The 20,185-nt window shown below is 43.8% G+C and overlaps 1 protein-coding gene across 8 annotated transcripts in view; it reads right to left on the bottom strand.

Moving 5' to 3' along the window:
- Usp34 (ubiquitin specific peptidase 34) overlaps nt 1-19,689 on the bottom strand; it is a 180,919-nt gene extending 161,230 nt beyond the window's left edge. For 3 of the 8 annotated variants that reach the window (XM_076547047.1, XM_076547048.1, XM_076547050.1), the window contains exons 1-2: nt 13,852-14,032; nt 3,827-3,914 (exon numbers count right to left, since the gene is read on the bottom strand). In XM_076547047.1, the coding sequence (XP_076403162.1) occupies nt 3,827-3,914; nt 13,852-13,999 (236 nt within the window). In that variant the 5' untranslated portion in view covers nt 14,000-14,032. Of the gene's footprint in view, nt 1-3,826; nt 3,915-13,851; nt 14,034-19,390 lie in introns of those variants that run through there. The other 5 variants (XM_076547054.1, XM_076547052.1, XM_076547053.1 and 2 more) reach the window with 5 other exon arrangements.
- Between the last annotated feature and the right edge of the window lie 496 nt (nt 19,690-20,185).

The raw sequence follows: 20,185 nt of genomic DNA, 5'->3' as shown, positions 1-20,185 counted from the left end.
AATACAATTTTAAAAAAGCAGAATATTAAACCATTACTTGAAAACAGAAAAGGATTGAGCAGGGGACTTTAAAAATACGATATACTTTCTCTTTCAATTGCATTTTGGGGTAGAGCCTGGAACATGCTTTTTATTGGCCATGCTGGCTTCTAACTCGGATGTTTACCTACCTCTGCTGATATAATGTGCCACCACACTTACATCAGTGACTTTTTTTTTAATTTATTTATTTCATGTACACTGGTGTTTTGCCATGGGTCTCAGAACTGGAGTTACAGACAGTTGTGAGCTGTCATGTGAGTGCTGGGAACTGAACTTAGGTCCTCTGGAAGAGCAGCCATCTCTCCAGCCAGGCTGCCTACTTTGTACGGGAAAAAGAAAACCTGCTGAATGTGTAACTGCCACAGCAAACACCAGGGGTCCGCGAGGTCAGCCACAGCTGGTACTCAAGACCAGTAATCCAGCAGTGCTCAAAGGAACTGGATTACTTAGTAAACCTCACCTTGATTTTACAGGTTTTCTTTTCTTTTTTTTTTTTAAAGATTTATTTATTATGTATACAGTGTTCTGTCTGCACACACCCCTGCAGGCCAGAAGAGGGTGCCAGATCTCACTACAGATGGTTGTGAGCCACCATGTGGTTGCTGGGAATTGAACTCAGGACCTTTGGAAGAACAAGCTCTTAACCTCTGAGCCATCTCTCCAGCCCACAGGTTTTCATTGTACACATTTTGTTTGTTTGTTGAGACGAGGTCTAACTATGTAGCCAAGACTGCCCAGGAACTTAGGAACCTCCTGTACCATCTTCCAAGTTCTGAGCTTACAGGACTGGGTAAGATGACTCCATCGAAGGCTTTCATCAGTCTATTGACTATCTTAGATGTGAAGAATTATTTTATATGAGCTAACTCTGGAGGGAAATACTTTAAATAATAATAGCAATATCTTTTTATTTCGTTTCTTTGTTTGTTTTTAGTCAGGGCCTCACTACGTAGCTCTGGCTAGACTGGAACTCAGAGATCTGCCTGTCTATGTCTCGCATGAGCTAGGATTAAAGGTATGTCCCACCATGTCCAACTCAACCATTATTTTTTTTATTCTGTGTGAGTGTGTATGTGTGCACCACATGTGTGCAGGAGCCTTCAGAGATCAGAAGAGGCACTGGATCCCCTGGAACTGAAGTTACACAGGGCTGTGACAAACCACGTGGGTGCAGAGATCTAAACTGGAGTCCTCTGAAGAGCAATAAGGACTCTTACCCACTGAGCCATCTCTCCAGCTCCCAACACTTTATTTCTAATTTTTCTTTCCTTTTTTTTTGCTTTTTGGTTTTGTTTTGTGTTTTTTTTTTTTTTTTTTTTTTTAGACGGCGTCTTTCTACATAACCCTGGCTATTCTGGAACTATGTAGACCAGGCTGACCCCAAACTCAAAGAGATCCCCTTGCTTCTGACTCCTGAGTGCTAGGATTAAAGGTAGGTGCCACCACACTAAGCCTCCAACATACTAAGTGAAGATTTCCCCTCACCTATCTATCCTGGTTAATATACTACAATGGCAAATCCTGACCACAGATAATACATTTATTTGGTAATCTTTCTGTATATTGTATGTTGGTGACAGGATCACAAATGCTGAACACACTCAACTATATTATGTCCATCCCATTCTATTGCTATTATGTGTGAAAGCTACTTTTCTCCATGAAAGGTCACCAGTTTATTAGTGTTCCAAGATCTTTTTATTGGCCTCAACCTAATCATTTTTTAGATTAACTGTTAATAGCTATTTACTCCATAAAAGAAGCACAATCTTAAATTTAGGCAATAATATTTGTTCAAGTATAAGAAAATAACAAGTGGGGCTGGAGAGTTGGCTCAGCGGTTCAGAGCACTGACTGCTCTTCCAGAGGACCTGGGTTCAATTCCCAGCACCCACATGGCAGCTCACAACTGTCCGTAACTCCTGGATCCAACACCCTCACACATACATACAGGCAAAGTACCAATAAAATGTTAAAAAAAGAAAAAGAAAACATCAAGGCAGGTGGTGGGGATACACACCTTTAATCCCAGCACTTGGGAGGCAGAGAAGTAGGGGGACCTCTGAGAGTTCGAGGCCGGCAGTTCTATTGAAGGTCACATGAAATGAAGGTGCTACCACTGCCCAGCTTAAACTTTTTATTATCAGCCATACTATACACCTTCATGTTACAACACATATGTTCACTGATCACTAACTTCAAGTATTTTTTAAAAGTTTCTATTTATTGCCCAGTGTGGAGGCACACACCTTTAATCCTAACACTAAGGAGGCAGGGACAGGCAGATTTCTGTGAGTTTGAGACCGGTAGGTCTATACAGTGAGTTCTAGGATAGCCAGAGCTACAAAGTGAAATCCTGTCTCAAAAAAAGAAGAAGTTTATATCCATATAGTATGTGTGCCCTGCACACACGTGTTAATTTATATACTGGTGCCATGACACATGTGGAAGTCAGAGAACAACTTGTGAAATAGTTCTCTCCTTCCACCCTATCAATGTCCCTGGCTTGAGCCTCGGTTATCAAGCTTAGGCTTAGTAGCAGGAGTCTTTCCCGTGGAACCAGGTCTTTGTTCCACTTTAAACAATTTTCTAACTCACAAAAATGTCAGAAAGATTAGTTCAAATTGGGCAAAGCATGTAAGTGAAAAGATATTTAGTGGGGGGCTAAGGCTATATGTAAGGATAGGAACAGTTATTTAGTATATACAAGTCCTTGAATTCAAATTCCATCCTGATCTCCCCGGAAAAAAAAAAAAAAAAAGATTACTACAGGGCTGGGGATATAGCTCAGTGGTAGAACCCAGCAATTAAGATGCTAGGTTTGAACTTCAGCACTGTAAAAAAGATTGTTTACCACCACCAATTAAAATCACACAGAGACATTTAGTTCTTTTCATATTGACTGTATTAACAACTATGATCCTTAGAGTTTTATTCTGTATATTTTAAACTTATTATATAAAAGTTGATGTGGCCGGGCGGTGGTGGCGCATGCCTTTAATCCCAGCACTCGGAAGGCAGAGGCAGGCAGATCTTTGTGAGTACGAGGCCAGTCTGGTCTACAGAGCGAGATCCAGGAAAGGCACAAAGCTACACAGAGAAACCCTGTCTCGAAAAACCAAAAAGAAAAAAAAAAGTTGATCTGAACTGGGCATGGCAGGGCACGCCTTTAATCCCAGCACTTGGGAGGCAGAGGCAGGGGGATCTCTGAGTTCGAGACCAGCCTGGTCTATAGAATACGTTCCAGGACAGCCAGGGCTACACCGAGAAACCCTGTTTCAAAAAAACCAAGGGAAAAAAGAAAAGAAAAGAAAAGAAAAGAAAAGAAAAGAAAGAAGGAAGGAAGGAAGGAAGGAAGGAAGGAAGGAAGGAAGGAAGGAAGGAAGGAAGGAAGGAAGGAAGGAAGGAAAAAACCTATCTCTCAAAATAATTGATATATTTATATATAAGTAAATTTTATGCATATATATACATATACACACATACATACATATACATATATAAAAATAATGTCTTTCAAAATTTTGGCCACTCATTCTTAAAGAATGAGGAAAAGGTGAAAGAAAGAAACAGATTTTTATGTTGTTTTATAGATAATGTCATAATCAAGCCCATGACTACGGAAAAGGTAAAATGACTGAATATTGATAACTACCATTTAATACAAAAAAAAAAAGAAAAGAAAACCATGTAGTAAAACATCCTTGAAGAAAATCTAATGACAAGTAATGGCAATTTATACAATTTCACCAAGTTAATCTTCAAAATACCTACAACTGCATACCTCTGAGTCCAGGAATTGATATAAGCAAATATTTTGAGAGTATGTTCCTTTCTGAGCTGCAGTCCATCACCACCTTCTATATCTGATACTGAAATAGAAGGATAAAAGTAGGAATAAATGTTAAACCAATATTAAAGCCAATACTTTAAAAATAAAGCTTAGATACAAATGCAAATATCAATTTTTTGCTTTCATTACTGAAATAAAATCTTGATTACTGAGTGTAGTAGCTCCTAATGTGTGACCATGACCAACAGTAACCTGGAGAGGAAAGGGTTTATTTCACTTAAAGGTTACAGTCCACCATTAGAGGAAAACAGAGCATAGAGAAATGCAGCTTCCTGGCTTGCTACTCATGGCTTGCTCAGCCTGCTTTCTTATTTTGTTTATTTCTTTTGCCCTTTTTTTGAAGGCTTTGTTTTGTTTTGTTTTGTTTTAAGATAGGGCCTCTTTATGTTCCAGACTAGCCAGGGCTACATAGTAAGATCCTATCTCAAAAAAATAAGGGAAAAAAAGACTTAGCTAATCAAAGTGGATTAGGATTGACTGGATTTTTATTTATGTATGTGTGTGACACTGTGTGAGTACGTGTGTCAGGTGCCAGCACGATCCCCTGAACTAAAGTTACAGGTGGTTGTGAGCTACCTTGTGGGTGGTGGAAACTGAATGCAGGTCCTCTACAAGTGTACCGGATGCTCTAAACCACTGGGCCATCTCTCCAATCCAAATGAAATACTTTAAAAACCAAGAACAATTTAATTCTATTCCTACTCCTGCTGCTTACGAACTGTCCTATTTGGACCAAATCATTCCTCATGACTCCTGTGAGGTCTGTAGTGTTATAGTGTTGGAAAAGCTAAAGAAGTACACAGATAGCATGAGATTTTTTTTTTTTTAAAACTCTGCCATTCCACTTCTCTTTTCCCAGACGATAAATATGCTCTAAGAAACTCTTATAATTCTGGGCAGGAAACCATAGCTTCTATCTAGCAGGCCATGTGATCATGAAGGTCAACAACAAATACAGTATATATCCAATGAACTGTTTGACAGGTTATGTGTATTGAATGCATTTTCTGTTTACATTTCCAATTTGTTGCCTGGTTTTTGTTGTTGTTTCGAGACAGGGTCTCTCTGTGTGACAGTCCTGGCTGTCCTGGAGCTGACAAAGATGAGATCCACATGCATCTGGCCCTGGTGTTGGGATTAAGGGTATGTGTCACCATGCCAGGCTGAGTTTTTGTAGTTGGTATTTTTGTGTTTTGTTTTCAGTGGGTTTGTTTGTTTGTGTTTTGTTTTTTTTTTTGGGGGGGTGCATTTATTTTGTGTACGTGTGTTTTATTTGTTCTCTCCTCTTACCGTGTGGGTTCCAGGAATCAAAATCAAGTCATCATGTTTAACAGTAAATTGCCTTATCAACAGCTGAGCCATCTCCCCAGCCCTAACATTTCTTCTTTAAGTGACTATATAATATAGCAAAAATTTCTCTTGTAGTTCCCAAAATGGAGAAAGAGGAACAGCAATCTAAAACAATGTTTGTCAGTTCATACTATTCCAGAAGCATCATCAATTAAAGCTTCAAATTCAAAGGCGCTACAACAGTGGTTCTCAACCCTAATGCAGAGCCTTTAGTACAGACCCTCTTGTAGTGACCTTCAACCATAAAACTGTTTCCTTGCTACTCCATAACTGTAATTTTGCTACTGTTATGAATCATAAATATGTGACCCCAATGGGATCGTGACGCATGGGTTGAGAACCACTGAGCTAGTGATAGCTCAGCAGTTGAGAGCCCTGGCTGCTCCTTGGGAGGACCAGGGTTCAGTCCCCAGCACCCACGTGACAGCTCCCAACTGTCTCTACTTCAAGGGCTGAAGGCACTGCCTGCATGTGGTGCTCACACAGCAGGCAGACACCTGTGCGTGAAACAGGAACGTCAAATGAAATGCCAAGTTTCACCACCACATAACCACAGACGCAGTACTCTTCATTACTCCCAAGACTTGGAAGATTTAAATTTGGATACCATTAACATACTCTCATACAGGCTCAGTATTCTGTACCTGAAATGCTTGGAATCAGAACTAATTCCAGACTTCAGAATTTTTCAGAATTTAAAATAATGGTGCAGACTTTACTAGTTGAATATGCCATTAAAAAAAGTTAAAGCTGGTGGTGGGGAAGGGTGCTGGAGACATGGCTCAGTGGTTAAGGACACTTGCTGCTCTTCCAGCTAACAGAGTCTGGCTCTAACATCCATGTCAGGCAAGGTCAAGGGAGCAGAGATCCTCTTACAGCACAAACATTTGTATACTCATAAACAAATAAACAAGCAGTTTTTAATGGAGCTGGCAAAATGCTCATCAAGTAAAAATTACTGCCTCCAACCCCTAAAACCTGAATTTAATCTTCAGAACCCACATGGTGGAAGGAGAAGGAGAGAACTATCCTGCAAGTTGTCTTCTGAGCTCCACATGTTCCATGGCATGCACGCGCTCGCGCTCGCGCTCGCGCGCTCTCTCTCTCTCTCTCTCTCTCTCTCTCTCTCTCTCTCTCTCTCTCTCTCTCTCTCTCATTCACACACACACACACACACACACACACACACACACACATCAATAAATGTAATTTTTAAAACTTTAATTTTTTTTAATTCAAAATTTAAATTCTAGCATCACACTGACTAGAAAACATTAGGTTTTAGGTTTAGTGATGATAATCAACCTCTATTTCTTCATCAACTAGAAGATATTATCTCACTTAATATATGACTTATCTTGCTATTCAGGGAACTCATCCTGGGAAGGAAGATGGAAACAAAACATCATTAGAATAAAACAACAAGCCAGGTGGTGGTGACACTCACCTTTAATCCCAAGACTCAGGATCCAGAGGCAGGTGGATCTCTGAGTTTGAGGCCAGCCTGGTCTACAGAGAGAGCTAAAGGACAACAAAGACTACAAAGAGAAACCCTATCTTGAAAAACAACAACAACAAAAAGCATAAAACAACACTGTTGGCCACATTACACCACTTGACAAGCAACGATGAACAGTAGCCTGTTATCTTCTTACTCTGAACGCCACGTGAAAGGCTCATCACTGCACCGTGGTAAAGGCCTATAATCTCAACACTTGGGTGGCTGATGCAAGAGGGTCTTGAGTTCAAGGCCACATAGCTACATAGCAAGAAACTACCTTTTGGGGTGGAAGGTATTGGAGGGCCGCACTGAGAGATGGCTCAGTGGTTAAGAGCACTGGCTGCTCTTCCAGAAGATATGGGTTTAATTCTAAGCATGCATATGGTGGCCCACAACCATTTGTAACTCCATTTCCAGAGGATACAATATCCTCTCATGGCCTCTGTGGGCACAAGCATGCACATGGTGCAGAGATGCCTGCAGGTAAAATACTAGTACATATAAAATGAAATAATAATAAAATAAATCTGGGGCGGGGAGATAGGCTGGAGTTGGCTCAGCAGGTAAGAGTACTTTTTGCTCTTGCCGAGGACTGGGTTTGATTCCCAGCACTCTTATGGTGACCAACGACCATCTGTAACTCTTGATTCCAGGGGGTCTGACACCTCTTTGGACCTCTGCATGCTCATGTATATGCATTCAGGCAAAACACTCACACAGATAAATTTTTTTAAAGAAAAGAAAGATCAGGGGGCTAGTTACGTTATAGTATGACCAAATAATAGAAAACTATATTAAGACTATAAAAGGTATAATTTAATTGGATACTTATATGGAAAAGATGCTGGTATCTTTTCCTCTTTTGTCATCAGTCTTATTATGTAGTCCAGGCTAGCCCTGAATTCACAATCCTCTCAGATTCCCTAGTTATCTATTGCTGGGATTACAGGCATGTGCTACCACATCCAGCCTTAACCTGTGTTTATAAACATTAAGAGCGAGGTAGCACGATCAATTTTAGGCTAGTTTGGATTACATAAGAGCCTGTCTTAAAAAACAGGTAAGTAGGTAGGTAGATGATTGATAGATAGATAGATAGATAGATAGATAGATAGATAGATAGATAGATAGATAGATAGATAGATAGAGATAGAGCTGGAGAGATAATTCAGTGGATAAGAACGTCTGATGTATAAGCATGAGGCTCTAAATTGAAATACCCACAGGCAAAAGCCAGACGTGGCCACAAAGGCCTCTAACCTCAGCATTGTGGAGCAGTGAGGCAAATCTTGAGAGCTCACTGGCCAGCCACAACCTCATGTTTCAGATTCAGTGACAGACTTTGTCTCAGGGGAATACAGCACAGAGGAAACATCTAATTTCTTCCTTTGCCCTTTACTTGTACATTGACATGCATTAATCCCAAACACACAAGTGTGAGAGGACATACACAACATTATAGGAGAGATGGAGCTGGTGGTAGAACACTTGCCTAGTATGTACATGACCAGGATTCAATCTACAGCACCGAAAAAAGGAGAAAAAGGAATAATTTTAGAGGGCTGGAAGTGTGTTTAAAGACAGTGCTTCCTTATTATGTACAAGGCCTTGTGTTCAATCACGAGCGCCACAAAATAAATGATATTAGAGGTAGGTATAGCTCAGTGGCAGAATGGAGACCCTGAGTTAATCTCTGTCATCAATAATAATAATAATAATAATAATAATAATAATAATAATAATAATAAAAGGCAACATACAAAATTTGCTTATTTAAACTAAGAAGCCTGAGGTAGCCAAGTGTGATGGTCCACACCTCTAATCCCGGCAATCAGAGAGGCAGAGTCAGGCAGATCTCTGTGAGTGAGGCCAACCTGGTCTACAGAGTGAGTTCCAGGACAGCCAGGACTGTTTCACAGAGAGCAAATTATGTACAAAAATGCCATAATGAAACCTATTCCTTTGTTAATTTTAAAAAGTGGCTAGAAAGATGGCTCAATAGTTAAGCGCACTGGCTGCTCTTCCAGAGGACTTGGTTTGATTCCCAGCAACCACACAGCAGCTCACAAGTGTCTGCACCACCACAGGGTCCCACGCCTTCTTCGTGCACAATGCAAAGACACACATGCAGGCAAAATACCCATTACACACAAATAAAATTTAAGGAAAGAAGTAAAAAACAAGACAACCATCATCAATGTTAGATGAAACTAGCTAAATTTTATACTGCATAAACTTTGTTTTCACTGTAAATGTCTATGGAAAAGAAAAAATATTTCAAAGTATAACATTAGGAGTCAGCAGTTAAGTGGTAACAATTTTGGTTTTCTCCTACCTCCTGTTGGTTTTAATTTTATTGTTTGGTTTTGCTTTTCCAAGACAGGGTTTCTCTGTGTAGCCCTGGCTGTCCTGGAACTCACTCTGTAGCCCAGGCTGGCCTTGCACTCTGAGATCCACCTGCTCTGGGCGTGCACCACCACAACCCGTCATTTTATTATTTTTGCTTGTATGTGGCGCTGGAAATATAATCCAGGACCTCACCAAAGACTAAAGGAAAAAAATTTTAAAAATTTAAAAAAAAAATGTAATCCTGGGCCTTATTTAGTTAACAGCACAGGACATAAGAAACGCTGGGCTGATGAGATGGCTCAGTGGATAAAGGGCCTGCAGCCAAAGCCTGACCATCAGTTCAATTCCCAGGACACACACAAAAGAAAAATCTATAATTATACACATATGATGAGTTCTTTGAAAGATAAACTTTTATTTACATCCCAAAGGGAAACTCAGTATTTACCCAAGGCTGCTGAAACTGTATATCCATGGTGAAGGTGTTTAATTTACTACAAACATTTCAAAGGCTTTGAGTAAGTTCAAGGTCCTCCTCAGGTACATATCAAGTTTGAGACTGGGTTACATGAGACCTTGTTTCAAAAAACCCAAATAAATAAAAGCTTCAAAAATTAAATTAAAATTTTGAAAGTCTTCAAGTAACATACAAATAAATAAAACTTCATGATTAGTACTTAGAGCACTAGAACTACAGTTTAAAAATCAGCAATCTAAGCCGGGCGGTGGTGGCGCACGCCTTTAATCCCAGCACTTGGGAGGCAGAGCCAGGCGGATCTCTGTGAGTTCGAGGCCAGCCTGGTCTACCAAGTGAGCTCCAGGAAAGGCGCAAAGCTACACAGAGAAACCCTGTCTCGAAAAACCAAAAAAAAAAAAAAAAAAAAAATCAGCAATCTAGCCAAGCACGGCAACACATACCTTTAATCCCAGCACTAGGGAGACAGAGGAAAGCAGAGCTCTTTGAGTTTGGGGCCAGCCTGGTCTACATATCCAGTTCCAACCAGCCAAGGCAACACAGTGAGCAATCTCCAGGCCAGCAATATGGCTCAGCAAGTAAAAATGATCCTCACCAGCCAGCAAGCCTGACAACTGGAATTCAGTGCCTGGTACCTACAGGACAGAACCAGAACGCCCACTGGTTGTCCCTGACCTCCACATGCAGACTGGTGCGCACACAGATAAAAACCCCAATCTCCTACGGACCCGAACTATACTCACTTGCACATACAAATAATCAGCACCAACTTTATAGATCAAGTTCTCATAGACAATTGTAAGAAGCATTGTCTGCATAACTGCAAAAAATGTAATCTGGGGGCTGAAGAGATGACTCAGCAGTTAAAAGCACTTGCTGCTCTTGCAGAGGATCCAATCAGTTCTGAACATCCACATGGCAGCTCCCAACAGCCTGTAACTCCAGTTCCAGTGGATCTGAAACCCTAACCTGACTTCTGGTGGCTGCGGCACACATGCAGTATACATACATACATATTCACATTCAGGCACTACATATATACATACACATATAAATTAAAATATCATCTGTAGCTATTATAAACTATATAAAATTTTATTAGCAAAGAATGCTGACTCATGCTGTCATTCTAGCACTAGAAAACTAAAGCAGGTGGATATCAGTCAGAGCTACTGAATTTCGGTCAAGAGTGAATCTGTCTCAAACAAACCAACAAGATCCTCCTCTTCCTAGTCCTGTCCTCAAACCTCCTCTTGTTCTCCCAGAACCAAGCTCCATAAGTTCAGATATACTATGGCACTGTCCTTTATTTAACCACTTGAAACAGCAAAATAGCCAGGCGGTAGTGGAGCATGTTTGGGAGGCAGAGGCAGGCGGACCTCTGTGAGTTGAAGGCCAGCTGGTCTATAGAGTGAGTTCCAGGACAGCCAGAGCTACACAGAGAAACCCTGTCTCGAGAAACCAAAAAAAAAAAAAAAAAACCACACATAAAATAAGCTTTTATGTCTATAGTCCTACATCCAATTACTATTTTCCCCTTTTCTTACTTTGGAAGAGATGGGCCTCGTGCAGCCCTGACTCACCTCAAATTCCCTACGTAGCTGAGGACAACCTTGCACTTGTGACCCTACTGCACCCACCTCCTGGGTGCTAAGACTACAGGTGTGCACCACAAAAATAGGCTTTATGGGGTAACAGGATCAAACCCGGAGTTCGGCATGCTAGGCAAGCTTGCTACTGACAGCTATATACCCAACCCATGAAACTTTCTCTCTTTCTTTTATAGGGTTTCTCTGTGGAGCCTTGGCTGTCCTAGAACTTGCTCTGTAGACCAGGCTGGTCTCACAGGGATCCACCTGCCTCTGCCTCCTAGTGCTGGGATTAAAGGCGTGCGCCACCACCGAAGGCAGGCAAGCAGTTCTCAAAGACAGCCTCACCCATGCACAACGGATCCCGGAAGACAACCAACAATTCTTCTGGAGATGCCAACTGTCCCCTAAGTTTCCATGCCTACCTGCACTAGGACCTTACATCATGAGGAAGGGGCTGCCACAAGCCCTACTGTTCTAGAGATACGTCATGTTGCTACAACAGGTTTGCTTGAGAAATCATTGAACACTTTAGGGCCATGTACTTGGACTCCACAAGTACACCCAGAGAAAGCTGCATATCCTACCTTCACATAAGTTCCTTGAAAGCCATGAGCTTTTATAAACCAACAAAGTAACCAAAGGCTGACCTAATATAATACAGCTAAGCAAGAAACAGTCTGGCCTGGTGACAGACCACGGTCCAGGGAGCAGGCATGGCTGCTGCAGTGTGGAAGGGTAGAGAGACAAAGGGTTCTGATCTGCGGTCCTCTCAGACTCTGAACAAGATCTAGCTTCCCAGTGAATGACCAAGGCCAGTTTCAACCAGGACACAAAGTGCTGGATGTCTGGAAGAACCCAGGCTATTTTCTTGGTTAGGGTCATCATTTTCTGACTAACCTATATATAATAATATAACTATTATACATAGTTGTTTGCCAGGGGGCAACTTTTTGCCATAGTATTTGTACACAGATATAAATAGATAAATGGATACCACACTTACCAAAGTGACTGGAGGAAGAGTTTGACACTCTTGTTTGTTTTTTGTTGTTGTTTTTGTTTTTCAAGACATGGTTTCTCTGTGTAGCTTTGTGCCTTTTCTGGATCTCGCTCTGTAGACCAGGCTGGTCTCGAACTCACCGAGATCCGCCTGCCTCTGCCTCCCAAGTGCTGGGATTAAAGGCGTGTGCCACCACAGGCCGGCAGGAGTTTGACACTCTTCATTAGAACTAGTCCCTAACTAAAATCTAAGAATTATAGCTTTGGCCTAGCAATAGCTTACCATTTCATCAAATGCAGCTACTCTTTCTGAAATGCCCACAGAACGAATAAAAATTGTTCTACGTTTCTAACGCAGCATCCTCAACCCCCAGATTTGGCAGTTCTCATTTCTTCTTTGCTAACTGCTCTATCAATAAAGACACACAAAATCTACACATTTCCCCAGTTCTGGCTTCCTCAGAGAGAATGTTCTCTCTGTTCCTTTGCTGAATGAAAATGGAACATAAAGTTCTGACAACCTTGTTTTAGTCGAGATACGGATTCCGCAAGAGCTCACATTACTTTGGCTCCTGAGTGGCAAGCCCTGCCTGCAACGCTCCTGCAGCCGTAGTTTCCAGATGGGGACTGGGGGACTGAGGGACTGAGGGAGGAGGGCCAAGGCTAGCTCAAGATTCGGGTACAGTGTTCAGAGGGAAGTCACCTGTGAGGAAGCTTTTACAAAACACTTGTTTGAGAGCTGCTGATGTGCAAGGTGGCTTCAAATCAATCCCACGTATGTTTGTGAACTGGAGATATCAGATCTTACCTCAAAAAATTCATGTGGTACTAGGGATTAAACAAACCTAGGGCTTCACATGTGTCAGGCAAACTTTCTACCAACTCAGCTGCATTCACAGTCCAAATACTACCTTTTTTAAAACTATATGTGTGTGTGTGTGTGTGTGTGTGTGTGTGTGTGTGTGTGTGTGTGTGTATGCATGCACACTATATCCCCTAGAACTGCAGTCACAGATGGTTGTGAGGTACAGATGCTGGAAACTAAACTCCAGTCCTCTCCCAAGAGCAGCAATCATTCTTAAGCACTGAGCCATCTCTTTAGTACCACTTTTTTTTTTTACATTTATTTTTGTGTGTGGCAAGTGTGTCAAAGTCACAAGACAACTTGCAGGAGCTGGGTTTTCTCCATCTACCAAGTAGGTTTCAGGAACGGCATTCAGGTGGCAGGCTTAGCAGCAGATGCTTTTTCCAGTTGAACCATCCTGCTGGGCCCCAGTATTATCGCTTTAAAATCTTTTTTTTTAAGCCCGGTGTGGAGGCATACATATATCAGGAGACATAGGCAGGCAGATCTCTGAGGCTAACCTGATCTACAGAGCCAGTTCCAGGATAGGCAGGGCTACAGAGAAACCCTGTCTCAAAAATCCAAAAGAAAAAAAAAAATCATCTTTGGGAGCTCAAGAGATGACTTCAGCTATTTAGAGCACTGTTGGTTCTTCCAGAAGTCCTTAAGTTCAATTCTCAGTACCCACATGATAGCTCACGACCCTCTATAACTGTAGCCCTTTGGGATATGATGCTTTCTTCTGGTGTTCAGGCATACAAGCAGACAAAACACCCATATATATAATACATAAATAAATCTTTTTTTTTTTTAAGGTTTATTTGTATGTATGAGTGTTTTGCCTACATGTAGGTATGAGTGCCTGGTGCCTCCAGAAGTCAAAAGAAGGCATCAGATCTCCTGTAACTGGAATTACAGATGTTGGTGAGCAACCATGTAGGTGCTGGGAATCAAACCCAGGTCCTCTGCAATAGCAACAAATGTTCCTAGTCATTGAGCCATTCCTCTAGCACCTCTACCACCATCATTTTTACACACACACACACCACACACACACACACACACACACACACACACACACACACGCACACATACCACACACACACACACACACACACACACACACACACACACACGTTAATATGCCAGGTGTGGTGGCTCACACCTTTAATCCCAGCACCTAGGAGGCAGATCTGAGTTCCAGGCCAGCCTGGTCTACATAGTGAGTTCTAGGACAGCCAGAACTATAGAGCATTCAGTGTTCATTACAGAGACAATGCTGATACCTTCCTATGTTAATACTACATATTTTATAGTGCTTCATCATTTATAGATATTACATTATAAAGCTTTTGAATTACAGCTGATCATGGCAGTTCATGCCTGTAACCTATTCCTTGGGAGGCTGAAACAGAACTATTTGAGGATAGCCTGGGCTACAGAGTGAGACCTAGGCCCAAAATACAAATAAATAATATTTAGATGGAAATTGTAAATAATTTGTTAGCCAGTGCTTCAAATATTAATTGGTTAGAAAAATAATAACTTAAGATTTCCCAAGGTAAAAAAAAAATCTGCAGCTGGGCAGTGGTGGCGCATGCCTTTAATCCCAGCACTCAGGAGGCAGAGCTAAGTAGATCTCTCCAAGTTCGAGGCCAGCCTGGTCTACAGAGCCAGATCCAAGACAGGCACCAAAACTACACAGAGAAACCCTGTCTCGGAAAAACAAAACAAAACAAAAAAATCTGCAATTAAGACAGTACTAACAGCCAGGCATGGTAGTCTGAAACAGGAATATTACTTGCAAGTTCCAGGCCAGCCTAGGCTAAAAAGCAAAAGAACAATGTCATTCCCTCACCATGGCCTCTCCCCATACAAAAGCCAGACATAGTAGTTCACGACTGTAATTCCCACACTTGGGAGCCTGAGGCAAGAGGATCAGGAAGGACTTCAAAGCCAGCCTGAACTGTCAAAAAATAGGTAGAGCCGGGCTTGGTGGCACACACCTTTAACCCCCGGTAGAGGCAGGTGTATCTCAGTGAATTCGAGGCCAGCCTGGACTACAAAGCAAGTTCTAAGACACCCATAGCTGCTACACAGAGCAACCCTTTTTTGAAAAAAAAAAAACAAAAACAAAAACAAAGGTGGAGGTGGGTACCCTGTAGGTTAATCCTTACTATAGGAGTCTTAGCCCGATTCTAGACTTCAATAGGCCTTTCACCTGTGGGTAATTTACGTGCAGGGTTACATAATATATGTTTCTATGGAGAGTTACAGCTTGAGAACCTCTCCAGGACTACAGGTACAACTGACAATATTGCAGCCAAACACTGATGACAAAGTCAACAGTTTAGAAACTATTATTGTTATCTTTTTCTTGTTAGACATATTACATTCTACCAGATTTATTCACCTGGTTTCAAGACAAGGTTTCACTGTGGCCTGTCTGGCCTCAAACTCAGGATCTTGCCTCCAACTCCCAAGTACAGACATGGATGCCCCACAATGCTCTGCTCTCTGCAAATTATTTTGTTTTTTATTGTTAATTGTATTGTGTAGGGGTGAGTATGTTCACATACCTTGAAGGTCAAGATAGTATGACCCTCTGATCCCCTCAAGTTGGAGTAACATGGCAGCTGTGAGCCACCCCACGTGTGTGCTAGAAACCAATTTCTGGTCTTCTGCAAGACCAGAGAACCATCTCCTCAGTTGCAGTCTGTCAATTTTTTTTTTTAATTTTTTTTTTTAAAATGTTCACCGTATTCCTCCTTTGGAGCCTCTTCCAATCTCAAGAGTTCTCTTTTCCTTAATAAATTTATATTTGAGCCCCTTAATTATGGCTACTACACACCTTTAGGAAGGAGAGGCAGTGAGTTGAGGCCAGTCTGGGCTACACAGTGAGTTCCAGGGCAGTCAGAGCTACAGAGAGAGAGACAGACAGACAGACAGACACAGACTGAGACCCTGTCTCAAAAAAGAAAAAAGAAAAAGCACATGGTTTGAGGGATGTGATTCTGAACTTTGAATCAAGAATGAACACTCATCTTTGCACGACCTATAGGGAAGGAAAGGATAGCCAATACCTAACTGCCAAGTAAAATTACAAGACAGACATAATCCACTTCAATTTAAAAAGCTGACTTTCTACAACCCTAGCTCTGGGGATCCAAGGCTCCTCCCTGACCTCTGAAGGCACAAGGAATGCACGTGGTACATTCATATCCATAAGATTAAAGAGCTAAGGCCGGGCGGTGGTGGCGCACGCCTTTAATCCCAGCACTCGGGAGGCAGAGGCAGGCGGATCTCTGTTTGTTTGTTTTTCAAGACAGGGTTTCTCCGTGTAGTTTTGTGCCTGTCCTAGATCTCCATCTGTAGACCAGGCTGGCCTCAAACTCACAGAGATCCACCTGGCTCTGCCTCCCGGGAACTGGGATTAAAGGCGCACGTCGCCGCCCGGCCTTGAGCTCATCTTGTAGCCTAGGAAGACCCCTGACCTTGTGATCCCCCTGCCTCAGCTTCCTGAGTAGCTAGGATTACAGACAAGCCTGTACCACCAGGCCAGCCTAATTCAACAAGTTTTAGTCAAAGTTCAACCACCATGCTCATCATGAAGCTCCATGCACATTGTGCATTGGCAAACATTACCACAATGTGATATGTCGGCCTTGTTCTCAGATAATTTAATATTACAATTGTGGCCGGGCGTTGGTGGCGCACGCCTTTAATCCCAGCACTCGGGAGGCAGAGCCAGGCGGATCTCTGTGAGTTCGAGGCCAGCCTGGGCTACCGAGTGAGCTCCAGGAAAGGCGCAAAGCTACACAGAGAAACCCTGTCTCGAAAAACCAAAAAAACAATTGTGATACAAGAACAGCACAAATGAAAATATTGTTTTGAGATAGGGTCTCACTACATACGAAAACATTTAAGATAACTACAATGTTGAAAGAAAGAGACAGAGACGGAGGGAGGGAGGGAGGGAGGGAGGGAGGGAGGGAGGAAGACCAGCCCCCACACTTATTTACCCTAGAAACTCTTGAGGAATGAGGGATAAGAGACTTAGTTAGAAATAGAGAGGGGAGAGAAAACACAGGATAGACTCGGGTGGGCCTGGATCCTTATCCAAATGGGCCCAAAACTTTATTCCAAAGGTCTATTTATAACAATGCCAAGGGGTGGAGCAAAAGACCTCCCCCTTGCTAGTTACAGTCACCTGGTTGGTACCCAGGTCCATGGTCCAATCAACCTCCCATGCAGTCCTGCTGGGTACAGCCACTAGGAAACCTAGAGGGAGGGAGGGAGGGAGGGAGGAAGGAAGGAGTGGTAATGCAACTTGGAGAGGCAGAGGCAGGAGTATCTCTCTGAGTTGGAGACCAGCCTGGTCTACAAAGAGAGTTCCTTCAAAAAATCCAAAAGAAAAAAAGAAAGAAGAAAATATCTCATGAGATGATTGAAGACATCACATTTTCTTTCAAATGGGCCTTAAAGAAAACATTAATGGGGTAAGTACCTTTAGAGACCACTGACTTATACACATGGTACTTTTTCTTTTTTATCATTGTGTGCAAGCATGTGTGCGTTCTGAGAATAAACTCACTCAAGGCATCTTTTTACAGAGTCAATCTCATCAGCCCTTAAAAAAACGGTCTCTTCTTTATCACACAGATGCCATCTCTTCAAATAAATGCTTTAGATACTATGTTCACAACATTCCCAGTTAGGCTTAAAATAGTGTTTCAAATCACACCTTAAGAAATGGTGGAGACATGGCTCAGTGGTTAAGAGTACTTGCTGCTCTTCCTGAGAAGCTAGGTTCAGTTCTCAACACCCACATTGGGCAGCTCAAAACTGTCTCAAACTCCAGCTCCAGGGATCTGAGGTCTCTGGCCTTAGGCAGCTGCACTCACATGAATATACCCACAGACAGACTGAGAGACACACACACACACACACACACACACACACACACACACACCTACAAACAAAAACAATAAAAATTAATCTTTAAATTTCCCCTAATTATTTTTCCTAATGCATACTAAAACAATAAAGCTACTTTCAAGTTTGAGAAGACACAATAACCAATATATTTCTAAGTTACAAATGTTTTACTGAAAATTTTAAGTGCTAAAACTTATGTTTACCATATCACTGTACCAAGAATGAAATTTATGTCAAAATAGGAATAACTTTAAAATACAAGGAAAATTTACGATGATACAAATACTGGAAAGTATAATTTGAATATATGCAAACACCTACTTGCATCTCTCATGAAGTAAATACACAGCTGAAAATAAATTATAACCCTTTAGTTATTAAAGTTCAAGCACATAATAAAGTAAAATTTAAACACAAAAAAGACATTACAGTCTATATATTGACTATTTAAGTAACCTATTAAAAAGTATAATAAGTTTGGAAATCTGTCAAAATATCACATCTCACACTGAATGTTAAGTGCCAATACTTCAAATGAACATTTTCTCACAAATCAAGTTTTTGTAAATTATCTTTTCATCTAGATCACCTCTTCCAACCTGGGCCTCTGGGCCCATTAAGTAGCTGACTTGCAATATACCTTGTTTTTTGGTGGTGGTTGTTGTTTTTTTTTTTTAAGCAGAAATACAATCTTGCAAGGGCCGCAAATAAAATATGTAATATAGTAATAAAGAATAAGGCCTATCATTTTCAGATATAGACCATGAGTACTCGAGATGGTTGTCTTTGGTACAGAGATCTTCTTATAATAGATTTTACTCCTTCAACCACGAATGGTACGCTAAAGAAATACTATCGCCTTTATTTTTAATTAAGGTACGACGGTCCCAATCATCACTATTGCAGTTCATTTTCTGCTATTTAAGGGCTGGCAGATGGATTTAATACACCCACACACCCTCAAGGGAAGGAAAAATCGCCACCCTTCTCCCAGGGACTTTAATGAAAATGAGCAGGTAAGCAAGGCCTCCCCAGCACGCTGGAAATCAAAGAGGGCGGCCCTCTGGCTCGGACTGCGGAGGCAAGCCTGGAGCTCCGACCCCACCTCCCTCACCTTCTCCGCAGGGGGAAGGGGGCGGAAGGGCTCATTAGTGCCTCCATTAATTGACACCTGTAATGAGGAAACTTTGCGAGCCCGCCCAGGCCTGACCGGGCCCGAGCTGCGCCGCGGCCTCCCGGGCGCCCAGGTAACCCGGCCGGCCTGGGCCCGAGACGCCGCGACGCCCCGCCACCGCGCACCTCCCCGGGCTCCCGGGCCGGCGGGCCGTCCGTCCGTCCGTCCGTCCGGGCCGTGGCCCGGGGCAGGCCGCGGCAGCCGGGGCAGGCCGGAGGGCGGCGTGGGGGCCCCCGCACCGTGCACCCCGACGGCCCCCGCCCGGCCACTTACTTTCATTTAACACCTCCACCAGGTCTGCGCAGTTCTCGCACATCGTTCGGCCGCCGCCCCCCCCTCCCCCGCTGAGGCTCGCACTGACTGCTCCCGACCGGCGGGGGGGAGGGGACCGAGGCAGGGGAGGGGGCCGGCCTGCCGGCGGGGCGGGGAAACGACGCGGGCGGGCGGGCGGCGGGCGGCGGGCGGGCGGCGGCGGGGACGGGGCGGGGAGCCGAGGGTGGGGGAGGGGGCCGGCGGGCCCGGGAGCGGGCGGGCGGGCGGGCGGGGGCGAGGAGGGGGGCGGGCGAGGGAGGTGCAGGCCTCAGGGGCGCCGAGCGAGGCGCGGGCGGCGGGGGAAGGGGGAAGGACGGGGGAGGGCGGAGGGAGGGGCGGGTGGGGAGAGAAGCAGCAGAGTCACTTCACCACCGACCAGACGCCGCGGCCACCGCCGCCGCCGCCGCCATTTTAATGGAGCGCTCGGGCTGCGCTCGGCTCTTTCCGCCCAGGCGAAGGCGCCGCGGACGGGCGCCGCGCGCTCGCATGCCCCCGCCCTCCCGGCCCCGCCCGCCCGCGCGTCCGCCCGCCCGCCCTCCGCCTCTCTCCGCACACACACGCCGCACGCCTCACACCCGGCCTGCCTGCCTGCCGGAGCCGCTGGCCGCCCTCCCTTTCCTCTTCCGTCCGGCCTCCCCGCCCTCGGTCCACCCCCTCCGCGCGCTCGCCCACCCCGCCCCGCCCGGATCTCTGTCAGAGGCCGGAAGGGAAGCGCGCCGCCCGCTGCCGCGGGGGGAGTCGGGTGAGTGGAAGATG

Source organism: Peromyscus maniculatus, chromosome 10, assembly GCF_049852395.1.
Source record: "Peromyscus maniculatus bairdii isolate BWxNUB_F1_BW_parent chromosome 10, HU_Pman_BW_mat_3.1, whole genome shotgun sequence".
NCBI classification, from domain to species: Eukaryota; Metazoa; Chordata; class Mammalia; order Rodentia; family Cricetidae; genus Peromyscus; species Peromyscus maniculatus.
The sequence above is the reverse complement of the archived record's forward strand: the minus strand, read 5'-3'. Positions and strand labels throughout refer to the sequence as shown.